Source organism: Neodiprion virginianus, chromosome 1, assembly GCF_021901495.1.
Source record: "Neodiprion virginianus isolate iyNeoVirg1 chromosome 1, iyNeoVirg1.1, whole genome shotgun sequence".
Lineage (NCBI taxonomy): Eukaryota > Metazoa > Arthropoda > Insecta > Hymenoptera > Diprionidae > Neodiprion > Neodiprion virginianus.
This window is the reverse complement of record NC_060877.1, coordinates 11,299,178-11,324,962: the sequence shown is the minus strand read 5'-3', so window position 1 is coordinate 11,324,962 and position 25,785 is coordinate 11,299,178. Positions and strand designations below refer to the sequence as shown.

Below are 25,785 nucleotides of genomic sequence, written 5' to 3'. Positions count from 1 at the left end.
TTATTTTGCACCTTGGGTGACAGGGAAGAGAAATGAAAAATATTGTAGGATTATTTTTCAAAGTTTCGTGCAAAGAAACTTTACTCCGTGAATTTCAGGTATATTACAGTAGAAAATAAAAAAGGAAACAAAAAAAAAAAAATACCATAATTTTGCAGCATTGGGAATGAGCGTATCATTAAAGCGCAAAAATATTGCAATTGTGATTAAATTAGAAATTCAAGATTTAATTCTAGTTTGCCAAAACGCGTGTAAAATTTTATTATACGTTTATAAACTGTCTGAAAATTTGAATGGATATGTCAACGAATGCTACAGCCATCGTTAATAAAAAAAAAATGAATAAAATAGTACCAAATCTATATTCGTACAGATTCTAGTAGCCGTAGTCTCGTTCCTGAACCTAAATAGCGCATGATTATGTTTATAAGGGAGGATACAATGCCGAAGACAAATAACGCAGAAAATACAAAGTTACCAAGCCAAGTGGATAATAAACAAAAAGACCGGCGATATACCGATCAAGCGTGCAGCGTAGAAAGTTGTTGTAAAATTATAATAAACCACGTCGTGTCTGTAGAATGACGAATTTTCGGTAAGGAAACTCGCTAAAATAGCTCGGACATTTATATAAACCGCACCTATCTAAAATAAACTTGCACTATGTATAATTATACGTGCACGTGCCACGTAATCTTCGCTTCGAATACGTTCATTTTCATTTATAACTTCACTCGTGTCATGTGTAACGATATAACTGCACACGTCGGAACTCAAGATAATATATGTAGTTCCTTAATTTGTCAATGCTTAGTTGGTGATAAATTACAACTGTAAATTACAATTAGAATCGAAATACGATAGAGATTAGAAATGTGATTACAAAAATTGTCGTTTTTCTTTCTTTTTTTTCAACAATTGTGATTTTTTAATTGGAAAGAATTTCGATGCTAATTAAAATCAAATGCCATACTGATTGAATACAAATTACAGATTATTATTATGGTTTTTTTTTTCAAGTGCATATTAGAATATCTAATTAGTGAATAAAATTGCGTCGTGTAATTTCTACATTTTGCTAATCTAGGAATAGTTCCGAAAAATTTTCAACCACAAGTATTTTTATTCTACATTTACTTGTTGCTGAATAACAAAAAAAAAAATCAAAGAGAAAATAAAACTTTCATAAAATCTATCGAAACTGTCCAACATTATTCACGTTCTATTTTTTCTTTCAATTTCTCGCCAATCTACGAAGTTGGCGGAGAAGGTGGGATATTTTATTGCGTTCACTAAACGAATAACAAATAATACTTTCGGAAGAAAAAAAAAAGAAAATGGCAAAATGTTATTACAATTTATAAAGATACAAGAGTTTCTAAAATTTGTTATATTTCTGTTTAGTTTCTTTATACCGATTTGACGAATGTTTATCAATAGCCAAGGTAGGAAATTGCGTTTCAAATTTCATCATTTTTTCTTTCCAAAAGTCAGCCTCAGGCCCGAACCTTCAATATCGGACTACATCCATACGGTGTAAAAGAGAGCTCGTAATTTGTATTATCGCGTTCGTAACGCCGACCGTGAAGCGAATCGTTTGACGCGGTTAAATAACGTCTAAAATTAACCATCCTTCCAAGGATTGAACGACCAACTCCATTCAAGTATACAGAATGGATATTAAACGGACGTATAATTCCAGCAGCTGTATAACTTGCAAGAGTTCTCCGCAGGGCCAACCTTGATGTGACTAATACCACGTGCCGAAGATCCATGGAACGTTATTTATAAAAAGTTATCTCAGCAACTTCGAAGCAGCGGAGCTGACCTTACAATTAGTCGTCAACGGGTTTAACCAAAATTTCAATTAGGGTCAAAGGACCTGTGAATCTGAGTATGTAAATTGAGTTAAACTCGACCGACGAGTTGATTGAGACCAACGCGAAACAACCACCGTGTTATATACCCAACGAAATCTCTCCAAGGTCGAAACGAAGAGGATCAACCTTTGATTCGGTTTATCAGCGACAGCGCAATACGTCAAAACGCTAAATAAACGATTAACCGATCGTAATTAATGTTTGTAATGATCTGGCACTGAAGATGGGAAAATAAATCCGGTGCCAAAAAGCTGCCGGATGAAATCGAAAGATACTTCAAGTGTTCAACCTTAAAAGGATGCTTTGCAGTCAGTATTTACCGACTGAGTAAAATGTCCCCTATTTTCGCTGTTATCAGGCATAACATTGATGCGTAGACTTTGATAATAAATAGTCGGAACAAGTAACATTCAATTATACTAGACTTAGACTATAGTGTAACCTTAAGCGACATCCGTGAAAAGTCAATGTCGAAAATCAAATCAAACCGAACATTGCAAGGTACGACAAATTATTCCCAACAGTCTAGAAATGTGAATCTGTAGTATACTGTCGGACGGTTTCCTTCTTTACCATCCGACTCAGCTCATGATTCCAACATGAGTCAACCTGTTACCAATTCGCAACGTGTATGAAGTGATTATGAGTCACTCGCTTCCCAACTTTCCCCGTTCTCCTGATTCAAACGGTATTCCGAAATGGCCCCCAAGTTATTTTTGATAGTTGTAATTCCACTCGCCGTGCATGTGTGTTTATAATACGTAATACAGCATTTGGCGCGTAATAGAAATCCCTCGGTAAATTCGAAAGACGGAAATTGGTGAAGTTAGATTTTGTCCAGGTTCATCTTTTCCAGAGATGTGCGGTGAAAATTGCGTTAAGACTATGCTCATCGATAAGGACGCAAGAACATGTGTACCCAGGTGAAATATCTAGGAAAAACGGAAAAAAAACGAGGCACCAGCCTCTCGCGTACTATATATCCAAAGAAACGAAACGGCGTGAAAGTTGAAAAAGAAGAACGTGTGAACAGCGTTGCGATGTCAACTATTAGTGAGCTACGCAGTTTATACCTTCTAAATAACTGTAAACCCAAGGGACTGTGATATACTGGTTGTCTACTGCGATCGAGAATTTAAATTCCAGGACTAATCCAACGACATGTTATGTACAATTGAAATTTCACTGTTTTCAATCAAAAATATATTATGTCAACTTTTTCAGGATATATCAAAATTTGTCAGGACTCAATTGGCAATTTAAAAAAAATTTTTTTTTTAAATTTTTTGTTCCAGAATAATTCCAGGATTTGAGGATATTTAAGAAGCGGTAGATACCCTGAATATAGTAAGTGGCGAATTTGATCACGCACTACTCAGTCGATAACTAGTCGATAAACGATACTCTGTTCAAATATTATTACCGACAGGGAAGATTATTGAATTCCTAGATAAGATGACTCATATAAGCGTATGATTAACGGACAAAATAGTCAAAGTAGACTTTGACGAAAAAGACGTTGATCAAAGCGCTCGATTTTTCCTTTTTACACAATCGTAGAATTATTATTTTTATATATTTGCGGGGAAAACTTCAAAGCTAACTGCAAGCTTGAACACATAAGTCACTTGATCTCGAATCAGAGAGAATAATGTGTAAAATTATATTCTAGAAACAAGGAAAACCGTTTCGTTCCTCTTCTGTCCCTGATCCTATCGTCTTCATCATCGGGGTGGTGAAAAATTTGCTCAAACAAAATTCCCTGTCTTGTCCAATGAAAAATTCACAACTCCCTAATATTTTTTCACAAAACTTAGCTAATGTTGAACGGCTCCTATGACAAAAAGTTCCAGAAATTGTACACGTTCGATATATAAATTTGGATTCGGAAATACGCATTATCGCTTCGTTTCATATAAACGAACCACACCATTTCCCTAAATTATTTTGATTGAATTTTAATTAACGAAGCATAATTGAGGTTTGATAACAAATTATGAAAAAAAAAATACATAAATATTTCCCGATCCCGTTGTTTATCATATTTCCCTGACTTTTTCTGATAGAAAAAAAAAATTCCCAAACTATTCCCGTTTTTCCCGGTCTGTCACCACCCTGTTCATGGTTTTTGGATAAAGGCCAAAGGCCTTGGGAAACTCGTGTGAGAATTCAGAATAGACAAAGTGAGCGTCGATTATAACGGTTAGGTATATAGGTCAGGTGGTGAGGGTTTACAGAAGTGGGCAAACATACACATCGGACCTATATAAATTTCATCTCGGAAGTGAAACGAGCACGTTTTTGCATTTACATTATACGTATACTCGGGAGTGTTTCGGACCTGCATTGCTTGCCCGAGTAATTAGAATCTGGTTTTAGGCAGAGACCGGTCACGTTTAATAATAACATTCGCTTCAATGCGGAATAATAAGAGGATACCTGGCGTTGCAATGCTGCAGATGTTGTGCAGCTGCGATTTCACGCACTGTTAATTACCGAGCGTATAACATAATAAAAACCCGTGTGAAGAATTATTGTGAAATCTGTGCTGCACGCAGCCTGGAATCTCCGTACGTCTGTACATTGCATAATTTCGTACGTTTATACACGTACGTTCACGTTGCAGTAAAATACTGGCACTGCTGCACAAAACTGTGTGTGACACAACTGTCTCGGCGATCAGCTGTTACCCTTAAATAGGACCAAAGTGTCAAAATCAGCTCGTGTCGAAATACCCCGTGTTATTGTGTAATGTAAATGAAATGCCGAAAATGTTCATTTATATACGTACAAATATCTCGTTGTTAGACTTTTTTCAAACATCGACAAAATTGAAGTTCAAATCGTACGATTGATCAATTTTATTCGATTTAATTCTGAAGGAGCGTCGGTCCTTTTTCAAACTGACTTCGACTCGCTGATAGATAATCACGCAAAGATGAATAATTAACCCTTTGCAGCACAGTCTCTCATATATTTGAGACACCTTTTTTGAATCGGTTATTCAAGATTTAAATTCAAGTTTTGAGATATCGCTGGCATTTTTTTTTTGTTTTACACAATTGGGCTTCTAAGATGTCAATGTTGTCGTTTTAAGAGAGATTACGATGATTCCGCGAATATAGTGAGCGCTATAAATAATCAAAGTATTGAAAATGCCTGCTTTTGCAGAATAAATGTAATTCTGGAAAGGTCATGGGGACTAGAATAGCGGAACTCTCTGTAATCGTGGGTTTTTGGGGTCGCTGAAAACGAATCGACGGTCAGAATTTCAAAATTCAATATCGCGGACTTAAAATATAAAAATTGACCCTATCCGCCATTTTGAATATTGAAAATTTCTCAGATCTGAGTTCATTTTTTAAATCAACGACCTCGAGAAACCTTCTATACCCAGATTCATTGAATTTGATTGCAAAGAAAAATGTATGCTTCGGATACGGAAGGTTCAATAAATGTAACCGCTATATGCTTCGAAAAATCTTCTTTCGTAAAGAGTTATAAAGTGTGACGAATTTGAGATAACGTCAAGTATTGTACTTGTACAAGTTAACGATTACACGACTCGAATTCGATATTTCCAATTCCCCGAACGTTTCTCACGTGAACCAAAAAATGTTGAAGCCATGTTCGAATACCTTACCTTGGCATCCATGAGGCGAGAGCAACGTAGAGTACCGGCATCTTCGCACCGCGTAGGTATAGTATAGTTATAGGTATTCACAGAGTCTCTCTTCAAGTTGTTACGAGTAGTAAAAGGTCATGAATACAGTTTAAAATAGACGACTGCAGGAGAATGCCTAAGCCCGGTTCTCTTCACTCGCGTGTTATTTAAACCAAATCACTGTGCCTAAGCCTCCTTGCAATAGGATCCTCAAAGAAGATCAAATATTTTCAAACTACGCGGGGAACTCGTCGAGTTGTTTTTTATTTTACTCCTCAAATGAAATTACGATAACTGTCGGGAATAAAAATATATATATATATATATATATATATATATATATATATATATATATATATATATATATATATTAACGATAAAAAACATATCTTCTTTTTCTGCGACCTTTACACTTGGATGTCAGGAAGCTTATAACCTCCGCATGTTTAAAATTAGACGCATTTGTTCCGGTTATTTTTATCGTTTTTGTAAAATACCTTGTGGAACATATCGGCCTTGGATAAATAGTGTGTAAATTGAAGCTTTGAGCGCAAGCATTCAAGTCGTTTTTAGATCAACTAAATACTAATCTTCTCGACTTACTTTGATAATCATTGGCAAAGTTGTTAAGATTCGAGGAATCTTTGGCAAAAGTATACGATTAAACAAAGTAACAAAAGTGCTCGCGATGCAAACGTTAATACGGTAGAACGGATGTTCTCGAAAGCCAAGCGTGCAGCTAGTCGAACCAGTTTCAAGTTCTGGTTCTTCTATTCCAGTGCAACAACTGGTTCATCGACAGAGTGTTACAAGTAACGGTAGAAACAAAAATGAATAAACAAAAGGATATTCATAAAATTCAATGACAACGCGATCAAGAGTACAAAGGTATAATAGAATTTCGAAAATATTCTCAATTTATTATTCGCCAAATAAAGAATCCAACACAATTCCTTTCAACACCCGGAAGTGACACGAGTTAAACGAAGCTTTCGTACCCGTCGTTACAACTCCATCATCATCATCGTCATCGTCGTCGTCGTCGTCGTCATCTGTACGATGCACGAAGGTCTCGAAAACAAGAGATTGAGTGATTACGAATACAAGCCTTATACTGCCCAATAAAGCGTAAACAGCCGTCATAAGATGCCCGATGCCGATATACGTGCTAATTCTTTTTCGATCACAAAAACTTACGTCTAAAAAAAGTACGTACATTCGCACGATGAGTTTTCTATTATTAAATTCCTGTGCGTCGGAACCGTAAAAATGGCGGGTTATCAAGGTAGTGGTACAAAGTTGGCAAGGTCGATTTACGACTCGCGATCAAACTAATGGCAGGCGATTAGTTTAACCCTTTGAGTCGTAGCGGTAAGTATTCTTACCATCAATTTATTTTTGATAATATACTAGTAGGTTTTCAATACTGAATAGTAATTATTGCGATATCATTTAAATTATTATTGTTAAGAAAGAAATTGATTGAAAAAAATCGTGAAAATTGAAGAAATAATTCATTTTCGAGAAAGTTACTCCTCTACGCATGCATGCACATATTTCACATAAATTATAATTTTTTTGGGATCGCTGATTTGGAATCTGAAATTAGGATTTTAAAAATTCAAAACGGCGGATCCAATATGACCGACGAAAAATTCAAATTCGATCGAATCCGGAGAAAAAACTCTGTCCAGGAATTGTTGGGATCGCTGATTACGAGTCTGAAATCAGATTTTGAAAACTCCATATGGCGAATTCGATCAACGAGCCTAAAGACTCCTGCATTTTTTTTTTTTTTTTTTTTTGAACTTGTTAGATCAAATTCGAAATTTCCGTCCACCATATTGGATCCGCCATCTTGAATTTTGGAATCCTAATTTCAGATTCGTAATCAGCGACCCCAAAAACCATGGAATACTAACTTGTTATAAAAGTTGATTGGGTGAAATAATGTGTGACTCAAAGGGTTAATAAGTATTTCATGATTGCACTTTGTTTAACCGACAAGAAAAAAAAAACAAAAAACATTCAAAGGACGATTTATGGATGCCCAGAATTTGTACGAGCAACGTCAGAACAGACAGGAAGTGATAAATGATTATCAACAATTAATAACGAAGTATAACAAATATAAAAATAATAAAAATAAATCCAGATGGAATAGACGGTAAGTTTTGCAGTGCTAATGAACAAATTTTACGTATTACAAGTGAAACTCGTACGGATTATCGTAATTTACTGCACGCGAAACGACTCTTCGATTTATGTACATTACAAACGAGAGAAAATTGATGGAGTACCGAATGTAGGTCTGTAGGTCTTTTCTCAAGTGCAGCCGAGTGTCGAGTGGCTGTTGGTTCGGTATACGGATAACGAGTTATTTATTACCGTATAGCCTGAGTGAGAGTAAGTATGCTTTTCAATGTGCGTCGTAAGCCTGCCAAAGAATCGAATCTTCACTGCAATAAAGTAGTTAAATAATCGTAAGAAAGAAATTACGAGGAGAGATGAAATCTTTTCATCGTTGCATGCGACACGAAAGTGACGAGGAGAAGAAAAGTTGTTTTTTTTTTTTTTGTTTTTTAGTGCTGAAATCAAGCGGGAAATATTTATGAAAACTTTCAAGAAAAGATTCTTAATTGAATTTCGTAAGGAAAAACCATGTAGTTCGTATAATTGACTCCTCGATAATTTCACAACTGTGATAAAAGTAAGAGACACGGGTGAATAACTTGGTCAAAAAAAACGGTCGATATCTGTATTTATTAATTCGCATCGTACGCGAGTAAAGTTGAATCGTGGATAAATAAAAAAAAAAAAAAAAAAGATAAAGATTTCATCATTATTACGAACCGTTGTTATCGCGTTGATAAAAATTAGTACGAGATGAATACGAATATGATTCGAAGCGACGTTATTGTTGAAAAGTCTGCGTCAAAGGAACAATAGTTGAAACGTTGTTGTATTAAAAAATAAAGCAGGAGTTTTAATTTCGATAACATAAATATGCGTCCTCTGCAAAAGACAATTTCATATTGACGATTCGTTTCACAAACGTCGTACAATTGTGAGTTTATTGATGAAAATTTATTGTCATATCGCGGCAATTCCGATCGCAACGGGGCGAAAACAAGACAATTGACCGATATTATCCGCAAGAGTGCATAAATTGCATTGAATGAAGTTATTTGTATCGCATATGCGGCGTTATCTACACTTCATTAGACATACGATGCGTGTAAAATCACAGATTTCGTCCGACTCGCACTTCAGCTTACAAAAAAAAATCATCACATCAAAGTATAACGTAAAATAAATAGATTTCAATAGATCAAGAGAATCGGTAGGTATATTGTGGGCGTAAATAAGTCAAGGCGATACTGTTACATTATTTCAAAACGATAGAAACGAGGTTGAGATCCGTGTGACTATAATTATTGTAACAATGGATTCAAATAAAAGCTTCGTTGGGCAGAAACTTTGAAATTGTCTGAAATTCGCGGTAACTAATGTACGTACAAAATAATAATAAAAAAAAAAAGAAATACTTTCTCACATTTTGCCAACTCGACTATGTACTGCTTAAAATCAATGGAAATTAGCAAAATATTTCATGTTTTTAACGAATCGCGACAGATAAGCCAAAATTGCGAGCCACTGCTATATCGGTGTGTGTGTGTGTATATATATATATACGATATGTAAGGCAATCTCGAATATAATACACAATGAGAGAGATGTAACGAGATATTATATAGAATTGTGTATTATAGCCGCTGGGTATTTGCGCGTAATAAATTCTGACCAAATATGGGCGATCATGGCGTTACGATGGCGAAATCGACCTTGCGAACTTAATTGCTTCGGCTCTTGTATATCGCTAGGATTTTCGGACTAATCCGATACATGGTATCAAGGAAAAGGAAGTAGGCAGTAAGCGGACGCAAAACGCTTCGCGAATCGTTACAATGATACAGCTGTATTTAGATACTGTAATCGTTCAAAGAGACTCGATTCAAAGTGTGAAAATAAACAATTTATAGACACAAACGATATAAATGTAGATACATGTTAGGGTGGTGTTTTGAGAACTTTTTTTTCTGCTCTTACGTAACCTTCGAAAAGTTAGTTTTTGGCGTAAAACTAAGCCTCGTGAAACTCGAACTTGGTAGAAAAATTCTAAAAGGCGATTCGTTCGCTTAGAATTTTTCAAACACGCTAACCGAAATATTCCGAAAACTACACGAGTCAGGAAACTGTTCTTGGTTTCATTTTGTAGATAATCAAATGTTCTTTAAAAAATGACGAGACATTGTTTGTATCAGCTTACAACACGGGTGAGATAAAAATTTACAAGGTAATAAGCATCTTCGTTCGTTTGTTCATCGCAGTCAATTCTAAACTTTCCTATTGAATACAAGATGAAGATTTAAGCGTACAGTAGTCTGGACCTTTTTCATAGAAAATTTGATTGTCTACAAAAAGGAACCAAAAACAGCTTCTCAACTTGTATAGTTTTCGAGATATTTCGTTTAGAGCGTTTGAAAAATTCAAACCGGATGTGTCGCGTTTTAGAATTTTGCCACCGTGTTCCGGTTTTACGAATCTTCGTTTGAGGCTAAAAAACTAACTTTTCGATGGATACGTAAGAGGAGAAAAAAACAAAAAAAAAAAAGAAGTAAACCACCATTATATATTTACAAAGGTAAATTTTTGATATGAATAAGAAAAAGTTTTTACACACAAAATCGTTCCGCGACATTGAAACGTAATGAAGAAACGCTTTTCACGCGGTTAATAAAAAATTGAAAACCTTTGAAGTTCCCGCGGTGTAAAAGCGCGCCCGATGCGCGGCTTGAAATTAATGAGACTCAATTAAGATTCACCTGCACGAAGGAAGGTGTTTATATGAATAATCTAATATTCCGTGCGGGTATATTTAAGGCACGTTAATGACGCGATTCGCAAAACCGGCGCCTTTTTAGCCGATGGGGTTTTTCACTTTCTTTTTTCTTTTTTTCTTTTTACCGACCGCTGTAAGGAAGGTAAGAAACAATGGACGTCGCTCACTTCCGCTTCTATAATGTCGCGTTAATAATTTAGTAACTGCAACAGTAGCCGTTTATTCATATCATCGAAGTGAAACATTCCTGCAACGACTAATACTTGAATCAAATAAGATTTAGACGGATCCAGTTTATTTATTTAAATCCATACTTATGGTTTCATTTTAACTCGAGTAGTTTTTGCGATCATCAAAGAATTATAATAAGTTCACGCAGCAAGTAATTCAAAATTTTTCAATCGATTAACTTCAATATTTTTATTATTATTTTCGCCAACATTGTAGATTTTTGTTCTTTTTTTTTTGTTTATCATTCATTTACACGTCACATGAAATTTCGATAATTTCCAAACAACAAAATCTTGAATTAATTCTTGTCAATTTTTTGAGAATGAATTACGATCATTATACTGTTAAAACTGACTCGTATTTAATATGTATCGAAAAAGAAACGAAAGGCAGAGAATGGATATTTCTTTCAGAAACACTCAATTCAAAATCAAATTTTAGATTGTAATAAATCGTTCAAACGTCAATTTTACGCATAAATATTGAATAAACATTGTTAGTTATAAAATCTATCACACCGATGTAAAAATAACGTAAAGATATGTATAATAACATACGCGCGAATATGTATCCTAAAACCTCGTCACTTTCGTACCTTAAATCTATGCCGATTTAAGGTACGATTAAAAAGTTAATTAAAAGTTATACAAATTTTGAAGCAAATAAAAAAAATAAAATGAATCAAACGAATGACAAAAAATTTTGAAACATCAATAGCCTAGTTTTTAAATTCCTACCGCAAAAAAAAGAAAGAAAAAAAAAACACACACAAAACATTTTGGCCACGATTTTAAAATATTTTTTCTTATCGCTGGCATACAGTATAAATATATGAAAAAATTGCACACTTTCGCACCGCAGTGACGCACTCGATTTTCAGATAATTATTGTCCAAACAAATATCACTCCGTCACATTTTTCTTTCATTCAACGTACAGCATGATTTGGACATACGAAAGCGAAGTAAAAATTTTTATCGAGTCTTCGTTATTCCTCAAAGAACGTTCTAAGCCGCGTTATCTTGAAAAAAAAAAAAAAAAAATCATTTATCATCCAAGGATCGGCAAGTTGGATCTCGTCGGTTTAAATCTCACTCTACGGCCACTTGACGAACGTCTAAAGCACAGACTGACTTTCCCGAAGGCTTTATGAAACGGTCAGCATCGTCGCTCTCTGGTTGGTTGTGCCCACCGTGGCACAGCAACACCACCGACATAAGTACGTACGTATGAATTTACGTGTGTATCAACGAACACACATGCTCGCGTTATGCGGACAAACAAAAGTGGAGAGGAGTGGAAGGCGAGCCTTGGACTCGGCATTGGCCGGACGAACCGGAGCGGTTCTCTTGCCGCGTTGGTCTCTTCGTATTTTCCTTCTACTGCAACGATCCTCGTTATACATCGTTTAATTTGACACGTTTAACAATGAGATTGTTAACACGCGTACGATATTATAATTAAAAAACTCCGTGATGCGCGGGAGAAATATTTACACGGTTGATATTCTCGCGATCAATAACGCTACAATTCCGTGCTAACGGAGCGATTTGTTCTGTTCGTCGATAACATTGTTACCGAGAAAATTTATCACCGCGTCGATGATGGAAGACCGATCGTTTCGTTCGATCAAAGAATTATGTATACGTCGCAATTTCGTTTGGTAATTAATGTATTAACAAACCGCAATAAACACTGCAGGCTAATTGACGCATTGATAAGAAATACGGTAAATAAATAAATAAATAAATATGAGCAATCATTACGAAAGAGGATCAAAACCTTAAAAGGTCGTAGTCACTCACGGTTACCTTATGCAGATATAATATTCTGTATGTATAAATACTGTTAATGTTGAAACGACGATCGCTGCAAGCTCTGAGAATAATTCTTCGATATAGCGTACATGTTTTCAATTAATTATTATACTGTCATGTGAAGCGGACGGGTGTGTGGATGCATACGTATTGCCAACTTGAAGGTATACACGTGTATATATATATATGTATAATACATGCATGGGATGGTTGTATCTTTTGACACAAAATGTCGTTTGAAACGTACTTTGTAAAGTAATATTTGAATGGATTTTTTGATAAATTAATAGCCGATTTGAATTAAATTATTCAGGAAACAATGCAAATAATTTGCGAAACGATTAAAAGTGAGATTTCATTAGTTTCAACACCTTTACCGTGACAACATCGAATCACCGATGCGTAACAATAACTGCGTTGGATTTATACCGATAGTTTCAACTATGCATTCCGTAAGGAGTGCATTAACGTACCGTTTGGACGTGAAATGAGGGCACATTTTGTCGCAATACCATTTCACCATTTCGATCAGACGAACCGACACCGCACAAAAAAAAAAACACCCAACTTCACTCTCTTTTTCTATGCGAAATACGTTTAATCGTATAAGCTTTATAACTGCAGAGCGATGATAAAGAAAAAGAACGCGACAGACGGTTGATCGGCAACTGAAGTAATTCAACGTTCGACTAGTCAGTAAGTAGCCATGATTATACGTAATTGTACCGAGAACGTGACTATGTATCAAGAACGTCGGCGACTGTTGTTTGACGATAAGAAAACGTTGACGCATCATAATTATTTCCCGTAATCTGTCCACTTCTTATCTCGAAAATAAGTCTGCCCTATTTCTAAACACGTAACGGGTAGCGTGTAGACATAAGAACTTTATCAAGTTTCAACACACCTGTAAATACAATTTTTAGTAAACACTCGCTGCAGTTATGAGAATTCAATCTTCGCTGCAGGCTGGCCCTGAAAATATGCCGGAGATGTTGCGTTGAATCGTTTCGAGGCAATGTGCGTTTAAAATGAATCGAGTGTCTGCATGCTTCGCTGAACTGCTAGCACGGAAGACGAAAGAAAAATAAGGAACAAAGAGAAGTAGCGGAATGAGTATAAAATTAAATAAAAAAATCCTCCCCAACGATAAAATAAAAATTCATGCGTATGTAAAGAAAACCGCCGGAATATTTGATGCGAAATCGAATGACGATAATGATTTGACGATTCTGATGAATCATTATACGTAGGTCTTATGTATAAAAATTCTGAGAATCTGTTCTAGATTGATTGGATTATCGGGAAAAAATAAACGAGACTGAAGTTGGCAACGTTAATGTATCGATACGTTGGAACAGAAATTACTATTTTCACCTTTAGAATACCCGAAGAAGTTGAATTTACAAAATCTGAGTTTTGTTGATGTTGTATCAACGGTTTACTAAATTTCAAGTAATCCTAAAGCTGCGAAATAAGAAGTTTTTCCAACGATGCATTGTTACAATAAACTTACAAACTTCGGCCTGATAAAAAAAAAAAATATTCTCGAAGATTTTGGGGCAATCCAAATGCACTCCTTATTGGTCGGATGTAAAACTAGTCCGCATCTCTTGGATCTACCGATTAGGACCAGTAAATATCCTATCGGCCATGTAGACACCTGACTGAAATCTATTTCTTGTTAAACCCAAATACAAATTAAATTACAGTCCGATATTATTACGATATGAAAACAAAAAAGAATATGAAATAAAACAAAAAGAACCAAGAAGAATCATTAAATACTAATAAAGAGCTTTGCACGTCACGTCAACCTACGCTGTGTTACAAATGAATGTATATTCGGTCGGTAATATGGAATTCAAACCGAGACGTGTAAATGAAGTTCAACTTAACAAACGAAAAGATGCTGCGGTATAAAATTATTGTTATCGCTCGATAACTGAAATAGTCATAAGCTTTGGTGACAATAAGTGAAAAGAGAACAGGACCGATCCCAGATAAATTTTATGGTATGAATTGACTTTGATCCGTAAGATATCTGCTCAATCCGGAGAAAAAAAAAGAGTGGAAAAATTGTAAACTTGAACTACGCAAGACTAGTTACGCAAAATGTCTGGCAGTTCAAGCGATTGTTGTACTTTTAATCGCCATTTTTTTAATCAGACACATTTTACGCCAGATTATAAGAACCCGAACAGATCCTAGGTCAGCGCTACTGATAACTATGTTTAAAATATTATTAAAGAGTTGCCGAAATTGACAACGTTGAAATACGAAATGTTAACCAATAGCTGAACTTTCTATGCTTATTCAATGTTTAACCTTTCTTATAAATAAATCACGCGTGTGCTCACAACTTGACGAAAATCATTAGCCCTTTGCTCCTTGTGCTAGATCCAACATGAAGGTAATGAAAGTTGTCAACTTTCGTGATGATGCTTAACTGTACATTTGGCTAGGTGCAAACTATAAATTCAATCTGATGTACAGCTCATATACGTGATTTATTGCTGGATGAAACAAAAAATAAACCTTCCAGTCGGATTTACACCATCTAATTATAGAGACTGTTGCGTTGTTTTTTGTTTAAGTTTTTTTTGTCAATAATCAAAACAACAGATAAACAATCAAACGCTACTTTTTTATGTGTTCAAATTTACTCAAATTGGCGTCACAAGAAAAAAAAATGTAATATCCTCTGTTCTCATCTATATCCGGATCATCCATCAAGGTAGATAAAATTGACAGTAATAGTCAGATACTCTGTTATGCGAAAAAAAAACATAAGAGAATTAAAAAATAGCAGCACAAATGTAAAGAAGAGGAATCTCAAAAATTCGTCGAGTTTAACCTTTGGAGAGCCGGTCTTTTTCCCTTGAAATTCGATATGTTTCAGAGGTTTTTATGATTTATGTATATAAATAGTCAACACGTCTGGTAGAGTTTCAGAGTTACGCGCAGGGCTTGGTTCATGATTCCTTAAAAATCGATTTATACTATTAAACGAGCAACAAACTGTACATCTGTTTGGTTTGGACGCAACGCTACGTTACGCAGATCAACGTAATGTTAGAAATATATTCGGAGCTCAAACCTTTAGTGACCAAAATGGTGACCTAAAAATCATAACAAGAGCACTGCTTTTTATAGAAGAGTAATGTATAAATTTGAAAACACGTATTTCCGTAGTCCGACTGACATGCATGATACTAAAGATTCTCATGCTAGTTGGTACGGATTGACCTTAACTTCACCACTTTGTGAAATTAGAATCAAATTTCTTCGCCAAATACCTGTGAAAAGTGCAACAATTGTGTAGTGGATACTTCAAGACGCAGTTAGCGTTTCTTTGCGTAAAACATCTTGGGCAAAAATGAGCTCTCTTCAAAATCTAAGGTGTTTCCTATTAACCCTCCCTGAAATTCATTGCCAAATCTACTAACCTGTAAGTCCCCTTGCTGTGAGGGCTGTCGTAATTGTCAATTCGTCTGCGCTTGTGCTCGTACTGGGGAGAGACCGCTGAGCGCGAGCAAGTCCTCGAGTTGCTACGAGAACGGTGGCGCCTCCTGTTGCGTGGCATCTGGATAGTACAAAAGTAACGATTAGTAAATTTCTTCGTTTCTATCTAAAATTCTTCTTAGATGAGAAATTACATTTGCTTGTAAAATAATTAGTTCAAATTAAATTTCTAAGTACGAATAATTTGTCGCTCGAAAATTGAGAGCAGTGATGTGTTAAGTATGTGCAAAAAACTGTGCAAAGTTTCAGCGATTAGTGTTTAATTTACACCAGTTTGTAAATTGCAGTCAAATCTTGGATCAAGGCCTGTCGTATCACTTTTAGACATGCGAAACCCACAATTATACAAATAATACGAGTGAAAACTGTTAGGACAATTCTAATGTTATTTCATACAATTTGCGTTTGATGAGAAAAGTTTTCTGTACTACAACATCAGTAATCTCACAGGTATAAGAGCTATCAGATTACTTCGAAAATATCATATCTGTACACGTAAGAGTCGAAAGACACGTTAAGCCGATTTCAATTGTTCGGTGAGCTCAGACCAATCAATAAGCAAAGGAAGAAAGATTGACCAACGGTTTTTCAATCAATTCAGATTCACGACGCAAAGTTGACCGAGACTTGATGGCTTCGAACTTGAATACGTATTGACAAGGTAAATATTGTATAATTTGGAAGAAACAATTCCAAGACTAATGAAATAAATAACGTGCCTAGAGATAAAACTGAGTATATGGGTCAAACTTTGCGAAGACCTAGTTTACACTTTGACGACCGTATAAAATTCCAACCAAGCGACGAAATTTTATTCAATCCGGGTGGCGAAACAGAACAATTTGAAAGATGCAAGCAAGCAATTCATCGAGACAAGTAAATTAACACGACTGGTTCTGTTGGGCTGATGTTTCGGTCAACTAAAAAGTAAACAACAAAGAAATGAAAATAACACGTCACACACTTGATTAAACATTGAACTATACCGGACAGTGATAAACTGCATGCACGGATCCGTGTAAAATCGATGTTAATGAAAAGCCCCAACCTTGAAGGAGACACAATCCATGTCCGACATTCGATTCAACGAAGAGAGTTGGCTAAATGTGCGATAGTTTAAAATATTTGAAAATAAAAACGACGGCTGTAGATAAACGTGACGTGCTAGCGAGGCTTATGCTGTGTACCCTGTGTACCATACGCTGTGTGCGAGAACTTTCAACACGGCCATCTTGGAGGCTAAAAGTCTCTTCAACGCGACGAGAGACGCAAGCGCAAGTTTAACGTGTCAGTTTAGGTGATATTCTGGGATATTAACAAGCAGACGGATAATAACCAGCGTTTACTTACGGCTAGTATATAAAACTCGCTCAAATGGTTCCAAATATAATCAAAAATACTGGAGAACCAGGACCGTGAAGACGTGCGACGTACAAGACTGTTGTATGACAACGACGAGGACATCGGATCGATCAGATGGCGTCCGATTGGCTGAGCTCGCAAGGCCGAGCCTCGAAGCAGTCGGAGCGTCGCGCAACGCGCAGCTGCGTCACAAGCGCGGGCTGTTCAAATCAGTTCAATTTTCCAAGGCGCAAAACGCACCTGCTACAAAAGTTTAGCGAAAGAGATTTTTCACCCTCGAGACGTACGTATGGGAAAAAAAAACGTTCGACAGCTATTTGTCACTGAAGAATAAATAAAAGAACGTCCGAAGGTAACGATTTCACATCGACTGCAATTCGCTGACAATTCGTTACGAACTTCAGGGCACGGCCTACGTGCAACCGAGTGCATCGACTCGTAGCTGATCTTAACGTATTGATTCGCAATATAATTAGTAGAGTAAATTTAGCAATTTTATTCGATTACGGCTGGGATCGTAATCCATCAGCGAAGTTATAATAACGACTATTGAATATTGAATCTTCCCATTTGTCCGCACGTACACAGACGCATTGAATACTTTCCAAGAAGAAATTGGCACAAAATTGAAAACTTTATCCGATACTTCGTTTCCGGTAACTAATAAATTTGAGGATGCATCTACGGTCGAATCTCAAACCACAAATTCAGTCAGAAAAAAACTATTATGAATTTTTAATCTGTTGCTTAATGTTCCGTCTCATACTATTCAATATACCTATGGCTATTTAATTAGCGAAAGAATTCATCGCGTGCAAGTCAAGGTTGTTAAAATAGGAATAAAATAATCGAGGGGTGAAAAATCTAGCGACAACCGGCGCCCTTTTGCTTGTGAGCTAACAATTAAGCACGAAACGAAGTAACTCGTGACAAGCGACTATAAGTAACTTTGTCGACTCAAGTAGTAATGGAAGGAGCGTAAGGCTCGCGTTCAACGAACCCCGCCTATAAGTGCGTGCACACCTGGGCAAGACACACTGCATTCCGTACTTGTACGCATTTTTATTTCGTTTCATAAGCAGTTCGCAGCTGAATTATGTAATGTGCGACTTAGAGGCAATATTATAGCTAGCGATACCCTCGATACCCAGGATTGCTGTAGATACTAGGAACGATTTTGTTCAATTTATCCCCCCCCCCCCAGGGTATCACACGTGCCGGTTGCCCGGCGGAAAGCCATACAAACACATTGCACAGATGCCCTAGAGGCACAGATCGGCATCACGACGGGAATCACACGATGCGTAGGGTGCGTATGTAGCGTGTGCACGGGGCGTTGGACACACACGTTACGCACGCACGCACGCACGCGCGCACATGCATACATACATCCATACATACATACATAAACGAAAGTGGGTAGCAGGGTAGCGTGCGGACGAGACGCGATATCTGAAGATATTCTGGATAACAATACCTGATTGGAAGCTTTCCAGTAACTCATTACGTGGCCAAGACCTCTGAATAGCGTTTGCCACACTTTGTAAAACATCACAGTCCTCGCCGACAGCGTAAATTTATCATTTAAAATACGTATTGACACACAGCACTGGCAATGGTCGTGTCGTCTTCTCCTGCCTGAACCTCTAAAGGCACATGGAACATGTGCCGGGCGCTTCCCGCGCGATAACCAAACGAACTCTCTCGCCTCTCGCTCTCCTTTGCCTACAGCGATGCTACTCGCTAGCGGTTGGCGCTGCTTCTTTACTCGGGTTTGCGTATTAAACGGCCTACGCAGCCTTGCGTAGTACTACGCGAGTACTACGCGATTGTGCTTCCGTGTTTTGTTGTACGGTGGCGCCACCCGACCGATCTCGGTATTAACGCGATCGGCCGACCCTTTTCCATAGAAATAATAACGGATCTAGAGTGGACAAGGTACGGGGGTTAGCACGAGTGGAAGGGTCGTGCAAATGGAAAGAGACAGAAAATCGAGGTACACCCATCCATCATTTTTTGCACACGCATTTGCGCATGCGTCAAATTTCAGACGAACGCTGGATGGATGAGGGAATAAAGTAATGTTCGTTAACCGGGATTTTAAGAGCTTTATTCCCCTTAGAAAATCTCAAAATCTTGTGTCTGTATCGTATACACATATAACATATGTTAAGTTCCGATCACATGCACAGACTACATTTAGACTTTCCGGCAGTCTAGAGGTTATTGGATTCCTAGTGGCTCATCATTTATTCGGAATCCAAACTGAAACAAGCTTTCTTTTTATGGAAATTTCATGTATCCGTGAGTACGTTTACACGACGGCTATTATTCCAGTATTTACTATGGCAAACGCAGTAATACCGGATTTAAAAATATGTGTAAACCCGCTATATCCGGTGTAAATCCGTTATATCCGATGGATCCGATGTAATGCGCCATTTACACGCATTTTTAAATCCGTTAATACTATGTCGGCCATAGTAAGCCCGGAATAACAGCGCCGTGTAAACGTACTCGACGTATCGTCTGTTTCGGTGTTTGATTCTCCTGTGACTGGCGTCGCTAGTCATTGGCACATATTTGCTTTCGAAAGGTAACCCGTTCCAGTTTTGATTCCATCACATATCTCGATGTTTCGCACTTTTTTTTTGTCGGCAAACCGGCAGCCGGCTATACTATTTACTTGGTCACCTTATCGGTTATTATCTCTATGCCTTTATTGTAGTAACCCGAAATTCAAGAAGCCACACTCATCTACAACGTACTAATATTTCACTAACTGGACTCATTCTAAATTTGCAAAAAACTTTTTTCGATGTTTACTTACGATCACGTTACTAACTTAAATCTTGTAATTTTACAGAGCTGAGAAACGTACGCATCTTTTTTTTGTCATCTTTCCGTACCCGTCCGTTTATAAATTATTCCGAAAACCGCACGTAATGAGGGTAATTTCCATTGCCGCTGTGAAGAAGTCATGTCACATTGCCTTAAGCCGTTCCCAAGTATTCCATGACTTGCCTACAAACCTTAAATGTGCTAGTCTTCTCATTATAGCAAATGGATCGCTCTCCATAAGAGTAGCGAAAATACTTACAGAGTAATTTGCTGACTAGATTTCTCTAAAAGTCAAAATCGCACGGTACATTGAACATTTCACGAAATGTACGGTTGAAGCTTTCGTAAAATTCGATTCTTCTCTTCTGAATTACTTATATATTTCTTTTAGGATGCAACGTAGATTTTTTTCAGCTTCTCATTATAGCTTTATAAAATATAATTCCGTTCAGAAAATTTACCCACGAGGAGGAAAAACATTTTTCATTATTTTCAAGCATCAGTTTTTCTTTCTGAGCAAAGGAAAACACAGATAAGTTTGTCCCGAAATTTTTGCGATCTTTTCAAAACTTCCCAAGAAACTGTATCAGTTAACGTTGAACTCGTATGACTTTTTTTTTTTTTTTTTATTTTGATTCATATGAACTCTAAAGCTATATGTTTGCAGGTGCTCGGCAATTTTCAAGAACAAAAACTTATAATCCAAAAAGTTGATAGTTTGAGGGTTACTTTGTTAGAACAGATATGTTACATAATTTTATAAAGTACGAAATTGAAATTCACAACGTTAACATAACGAAACATCTTCGGAAATGCTCGCTACTCGGCAACTTGATGATAATTGTGATAAATGCGATAAGCCGTGAATATATTCATTTTACAGCGGCAACTTTTATCAACCAATTTTGAAGAAACGATGCGCCGCCTTTTTATCTATTTTTCATTACGCTAACGTTACGATCTTAATCCACGTGTATGTTTATCATGGAGAAATTTTGAAGTATAAAATCATATGGTTATTAAGTACGTAACACGTTACAGCTATTACGAGACATTGACTGCATTATTTAGTTACAGGATGTGATCAGATCGTCCAACTTCCGCAAGAACTTTCATCGATGGTTCAGTCGTCCAGATAATTACCAAATGAAAATAATAATTATAATCAAAGGGTGAATTTCAATTAACATGTAAAATACGACGAGCTTTTAGTTCATCCAATGCTGTACAGATACAAGATCTTATGTACCTTGGCAAAAATATTTCTGTGAAAAACTCTGCGACATTTCTCTGCAATTCTCATACTTATGAAAGACGTGGGGAGTTTTGCAGAGAAATTTGGGAGAGTTTTTCAGAAAAATATTTAAGTCTGCAACAAGTTTTTCTTGTGAGTGAGATGCGACATCTAGCGGATGATTTGGGTCCAAAATTGTAATTAGTTTTCATAGAAAATTGTAGATTTTCATAAGTTTCCGCAGAAATTTTTACTTTTCTATGAAGGTCAACTCGGTTCTACGAGTAGACAAAAATTCGTAATGTTTTGGTCCATAATTTAAATTATCTTTGATAAAAAATCGTGAGTATTCGTAATTTTTCGTTGTTCCGAGTAGTTTTCTACGAAATTTTACGAAAAACCAATCAAATCTGCTTTCATTTAACAACTTTTATAATTTTTCGTACAAGTTTGTACTTTGCTACGAAAAACACTATGATTTTTCACGATTATCTACAATCTTTTACGCTTTTCTACGATTTACTACTATTTTCTACGATTTTCTACAACTTGAAATTCTTCGTAGTTTGACGTAGAAATTATTTTCACCAGGGTAATCATGACAATACAAAAAATGTATGTTATATGCCATCAAATACGAGTCTATTTTTCAAATCATACAACCGTGTCAGAATTTGTGAAAATCGTGCAAGGCTGATAATGAAGTCGTGTTTATCTGATTGTGAATTAGGATGAAAGCTTGTGTAACAGGAAATCTCGTATGCGTTGCGAAGAAAATGATGAAAATGGAGTTAAAATGCCATGAGAAATGGTATAAATTGGGTGAGTTCATTGAATGATGAAGAACCGACTTGCAGCCCGCTATACTGTAATTGAGATGATGAAAAAGGAATGTAGGCACAACGTGTTTTTTAGAGGAAAATGATATCAAGTAGGTGTGTACATTGTTATTGGTAGTGAATAAAACATTTCGACAAAGCAGAATATATGTAGCAATTGTACCTCAGTCTCTGAGGCCAACTTGATTAATTTTGGCTGCTGTCGAGAGAATCGCTTAGCCGCTGATGCGAAAGATATTAATGATCGCCAACCAACGGCTATCCATGACTCCCTGTGAAACCACTGCAACAAATGAGAAATTCTTTTTTCAATACTGAGAGGTTCTCCTTCTTTATCATCGGCCCTTATGACGTTACTTCAAAACTGAACGCCATATTGGTGTTGAAGATGAATTTCTTTCAAAACTAATTACAAGACGAATCAAAGTAGCCCACCAAACTTGCTAAACTAGACTGAAAGTGTGTCGTAAAAAGTATTAATCAACTTATATTATCTTATCAAATCGTTAAAAAAATTCCAAGGCATGACGCTCGCCGAACGCCATGTACATAGAGATATGATTTCAACATCTCGAAAGTTGAATTAGATATTTTTAGTTTTAGTTCTTTGATTTAATGCTTCTAGCGATAACGAATCGGTGTACAAGGCATTCCGTTGCAAGCTTGGCGGTTCGGGTTGATAATGAATTCCGAGCATCGATCCGACGAATTTCCTTTATTACAGGATATTCAATATGATTGAATTCTATCGTAAAAGGGTCTCACAAGATGATAAGTGAAGATAATCGCTAATTTCAGGTTTCAGCTAAATTTCACTCAATGGCTATCGACCAGAGCGACGTCAGTGAAATATTCGAGCTTCAACCTGATCAGTGGAGCTATTATTGACTCGGTAGACTCACAGCGTCATCGTTTTCCTTGGGTGGATGCTTAATTTTAGTAGATTGAGAACATTATTGATATGCATGTATATAACTTCTAGAATAACTAAAATAAAACTGTAATTATAAACTACTTTAGTAGGTTTGGAAAAATTATTCATAAGTTAAGTTTTATTTACTTCTCACGCATTTTGTTATCTATACTCGACGTTATTTAGTAAATATAAATCGTGTGAGTCAATAGTAAATGAATGGAATAATAGAGAATTTGGTATTGCAGTTATGAAATTGTGGTTTTCTCACGTCTCTGTAACATTGAGGAGTTAAACATCGATTTTAGTATCATGCATGCCAATTTTTTAATTTTTATTAGAAATCTATGCATAAAATTCAAATTATCGTTAGAGATTACTGTGCAACGTGTGTAATGAGTATAGTATCGTTGTAAACATTCATGCCAAACTTCATCAAGCAATACAGTTTTTGAATGCTCCTGCGCACCATGGTTACAAAACGTTCGATTTAAGAAAAAAAAAAAATGCCGCTCAAGTTTTCACTTATCTACTGGTTTTTACAGTTTTTATGTATAACTTAAAACTTGATCTTCTTCGTAGTAAAACATGAAAAAAATTGGGAGTTTTCATACAGGCAATCCAAAGATATTACAATGTTTACCGACGACGAGCCAATTCTAATGTTGAAGCTGGCATTTACGACACTTTACAAAACCCTGAAACTTTTTAGAGTCGCAGAGTATAGCAACCAATTCTTCGATCGTTTCTTTTACTTTCAATTTTTCAAATGGATGTCGTTAAAATATAATATATACCGATAAAATACCGAAATTGATGTTACGTTTAATAATTGTTTCCATGATTCTAAAATGGTAACAACCTAACACCAGGAACAACAGAGTCGTTTTCATCTTAGAAGTGAGAAACGGACTGCTGATTTACAGCAAGAACGCAAATACAGCTGTGCAGTTCAAGGTTTCTATTCCAACGCCATACGGAATGAATATGATGTGAGCTTTATTGAGCAAAATACCAATGTTCGCCTTGTATCACACATTATGCGAACAATTTCCTTCCAGTGTGTACACACATTGCTTTGCAAAAAAAAAAAAAAAAAAGGAATTCAAAAACACGTATCTATAATGTGACGTTAACGTAATTATTCTTAAGACAAATATTTAACGCTTTTTATTGATTTTACAGATACCTTAATTAACCGGTGTGTAGAGTAAAAAAAAAAAAAAAATTAGTCGAACAAATCTTACAAAGCTGAAAATTTTTTTAATCGTCAGTGTTAACTCAATGGTTTTTGTATTCATCTGGAAATGGTTAACCGCGATATAATCTGCTCTCGCTATCGTTTTTCAGTAAACTCTGTGCGCATTTCCGGCACGTATTTCTTGTAGCAGTAAACCGCGATTCCGCATACAACCACGACCAAACACCCGACCAAGATTATTTTGAAACTTGTCGGAAGTCTACTTCGCTGCTCAACAATTAATGAGGAAAGTCGAGGCTTGGATAGCAAGAAAAAAGTAACGTCTTATTGCACACATCGTAAAACTGACAATTCGACCGTTTAATTGGAATTCTCAAATGATTTGTAGATTAATTTAGACACCCCAAATCCATCGAAGCAAAAACTTGTCGAAGTATAATTTGGTTGCTGGAAAAGCCTTAGTGTATAGGTTCTTCTTTTGAGTTTTCGCTACAACAAGATCGGAACAGTTTTAATTTCTTTACCAATTGAAGATCTGTATTGATCAAATTGGAGCATAGTGTTACGTGTACAATTGAAACAAGTGTTTGGAAAATGTATAATTTAAAACTTCTAAAATTCTATGTAAATAAGTCTTGACCGATTGAATCCGCGTGAAAATTCCAATCTCACAATTAATCAATGGTGGAGAAATTTTTTCTACGCCAAATCAACATTCCTCGGTCTCCCAAAAGCGCATAATGTATAAGCGAGATACTTAACACCAGCACAATAAAAGATCGCATTGAATCCCAGACCTCGAATAAAATCCCATGCAAACTTTCTGACCGTAGTTTTTCCACTCTATTCAAATTCGTATCAAAAAGAAGTTTCCGCATGCACCCTGGTGAAGATGATTTTGAAAAGTTTTCAGGGAAATTGCGAAATTTCGTAAAATTTTGTAGAAGAAATTATTTTCGTACAAAATTGTAAATACGCATAGTTTGTCATAAAAACTTGGAGATTTTCATGAAAATTTCTATTTTTTTCGGTAATAAATCTACAAGCTGCTACAATTCTTAAACGAAATCTATGAATATTCACAAGTTTGTACGAAATAATACGAAATTGTCCAATTTCGATAAAAATTCGTACAAGTAGCATAAATAATCACCAGGGCACAGCTCGATACCAAACAAGAAAATCTATGAATTCCATACTTGGAATAAAATTCCAGTTTTCCCGATCTTTTCAGGCTCGCACGAAAAAGCTGATCGAGGATAAAAGTTTCCCGCGCAGTATTTGCGTGCTTGGACGGCTTGATAAAAACGATTATCGGCGGTAAAAGTTTATATTCGAATCGTGTTTGCGCAGGTACCCAGGTCACGTGGAGCTGG

General features: G+C 36.2%; 1 protein-coding gene across 7 annotated transcripts in view; it reads right to left on the bottom strand.

Annotated features, from left to right (window-relative positions):
* LOC124300810 (serine/threonine-protein kinase Doa) overlaps positions 1-25,785 on the bottom strand; it is a 50,607-nt gene that overhangs the window by 24,276 nt on the left and 546 nt on the right. The window contains exons 2-3 of one of the 7 annotated variants that reach the window (XM_046755217.1): positions 22,459-22,578; positions 15,944-16,080 (exon numbers count right to left, since the gene is read on the bottom strand). In XM_046755217.1, the coding sequence (XP_046611173.1) occupies positions 15,944-16,080; positions 22,459-22,578 (257 nt within the window). Of the gene's footprint in view, positions 1-5,523; positions 5,780-12,967; positions 13,033-15,943; positions 16,081-17,067; positions 17,104-17,369; positions 17,492-18,858; positions 18,981-22,458; positions 22,579-25,785 lie in introns of those variants that run through there. The other 6 variants (XM_046755251.1, XM_046755242.1, XM_046755259.1 and 3 more) reach the window with 6 other exon arrangements.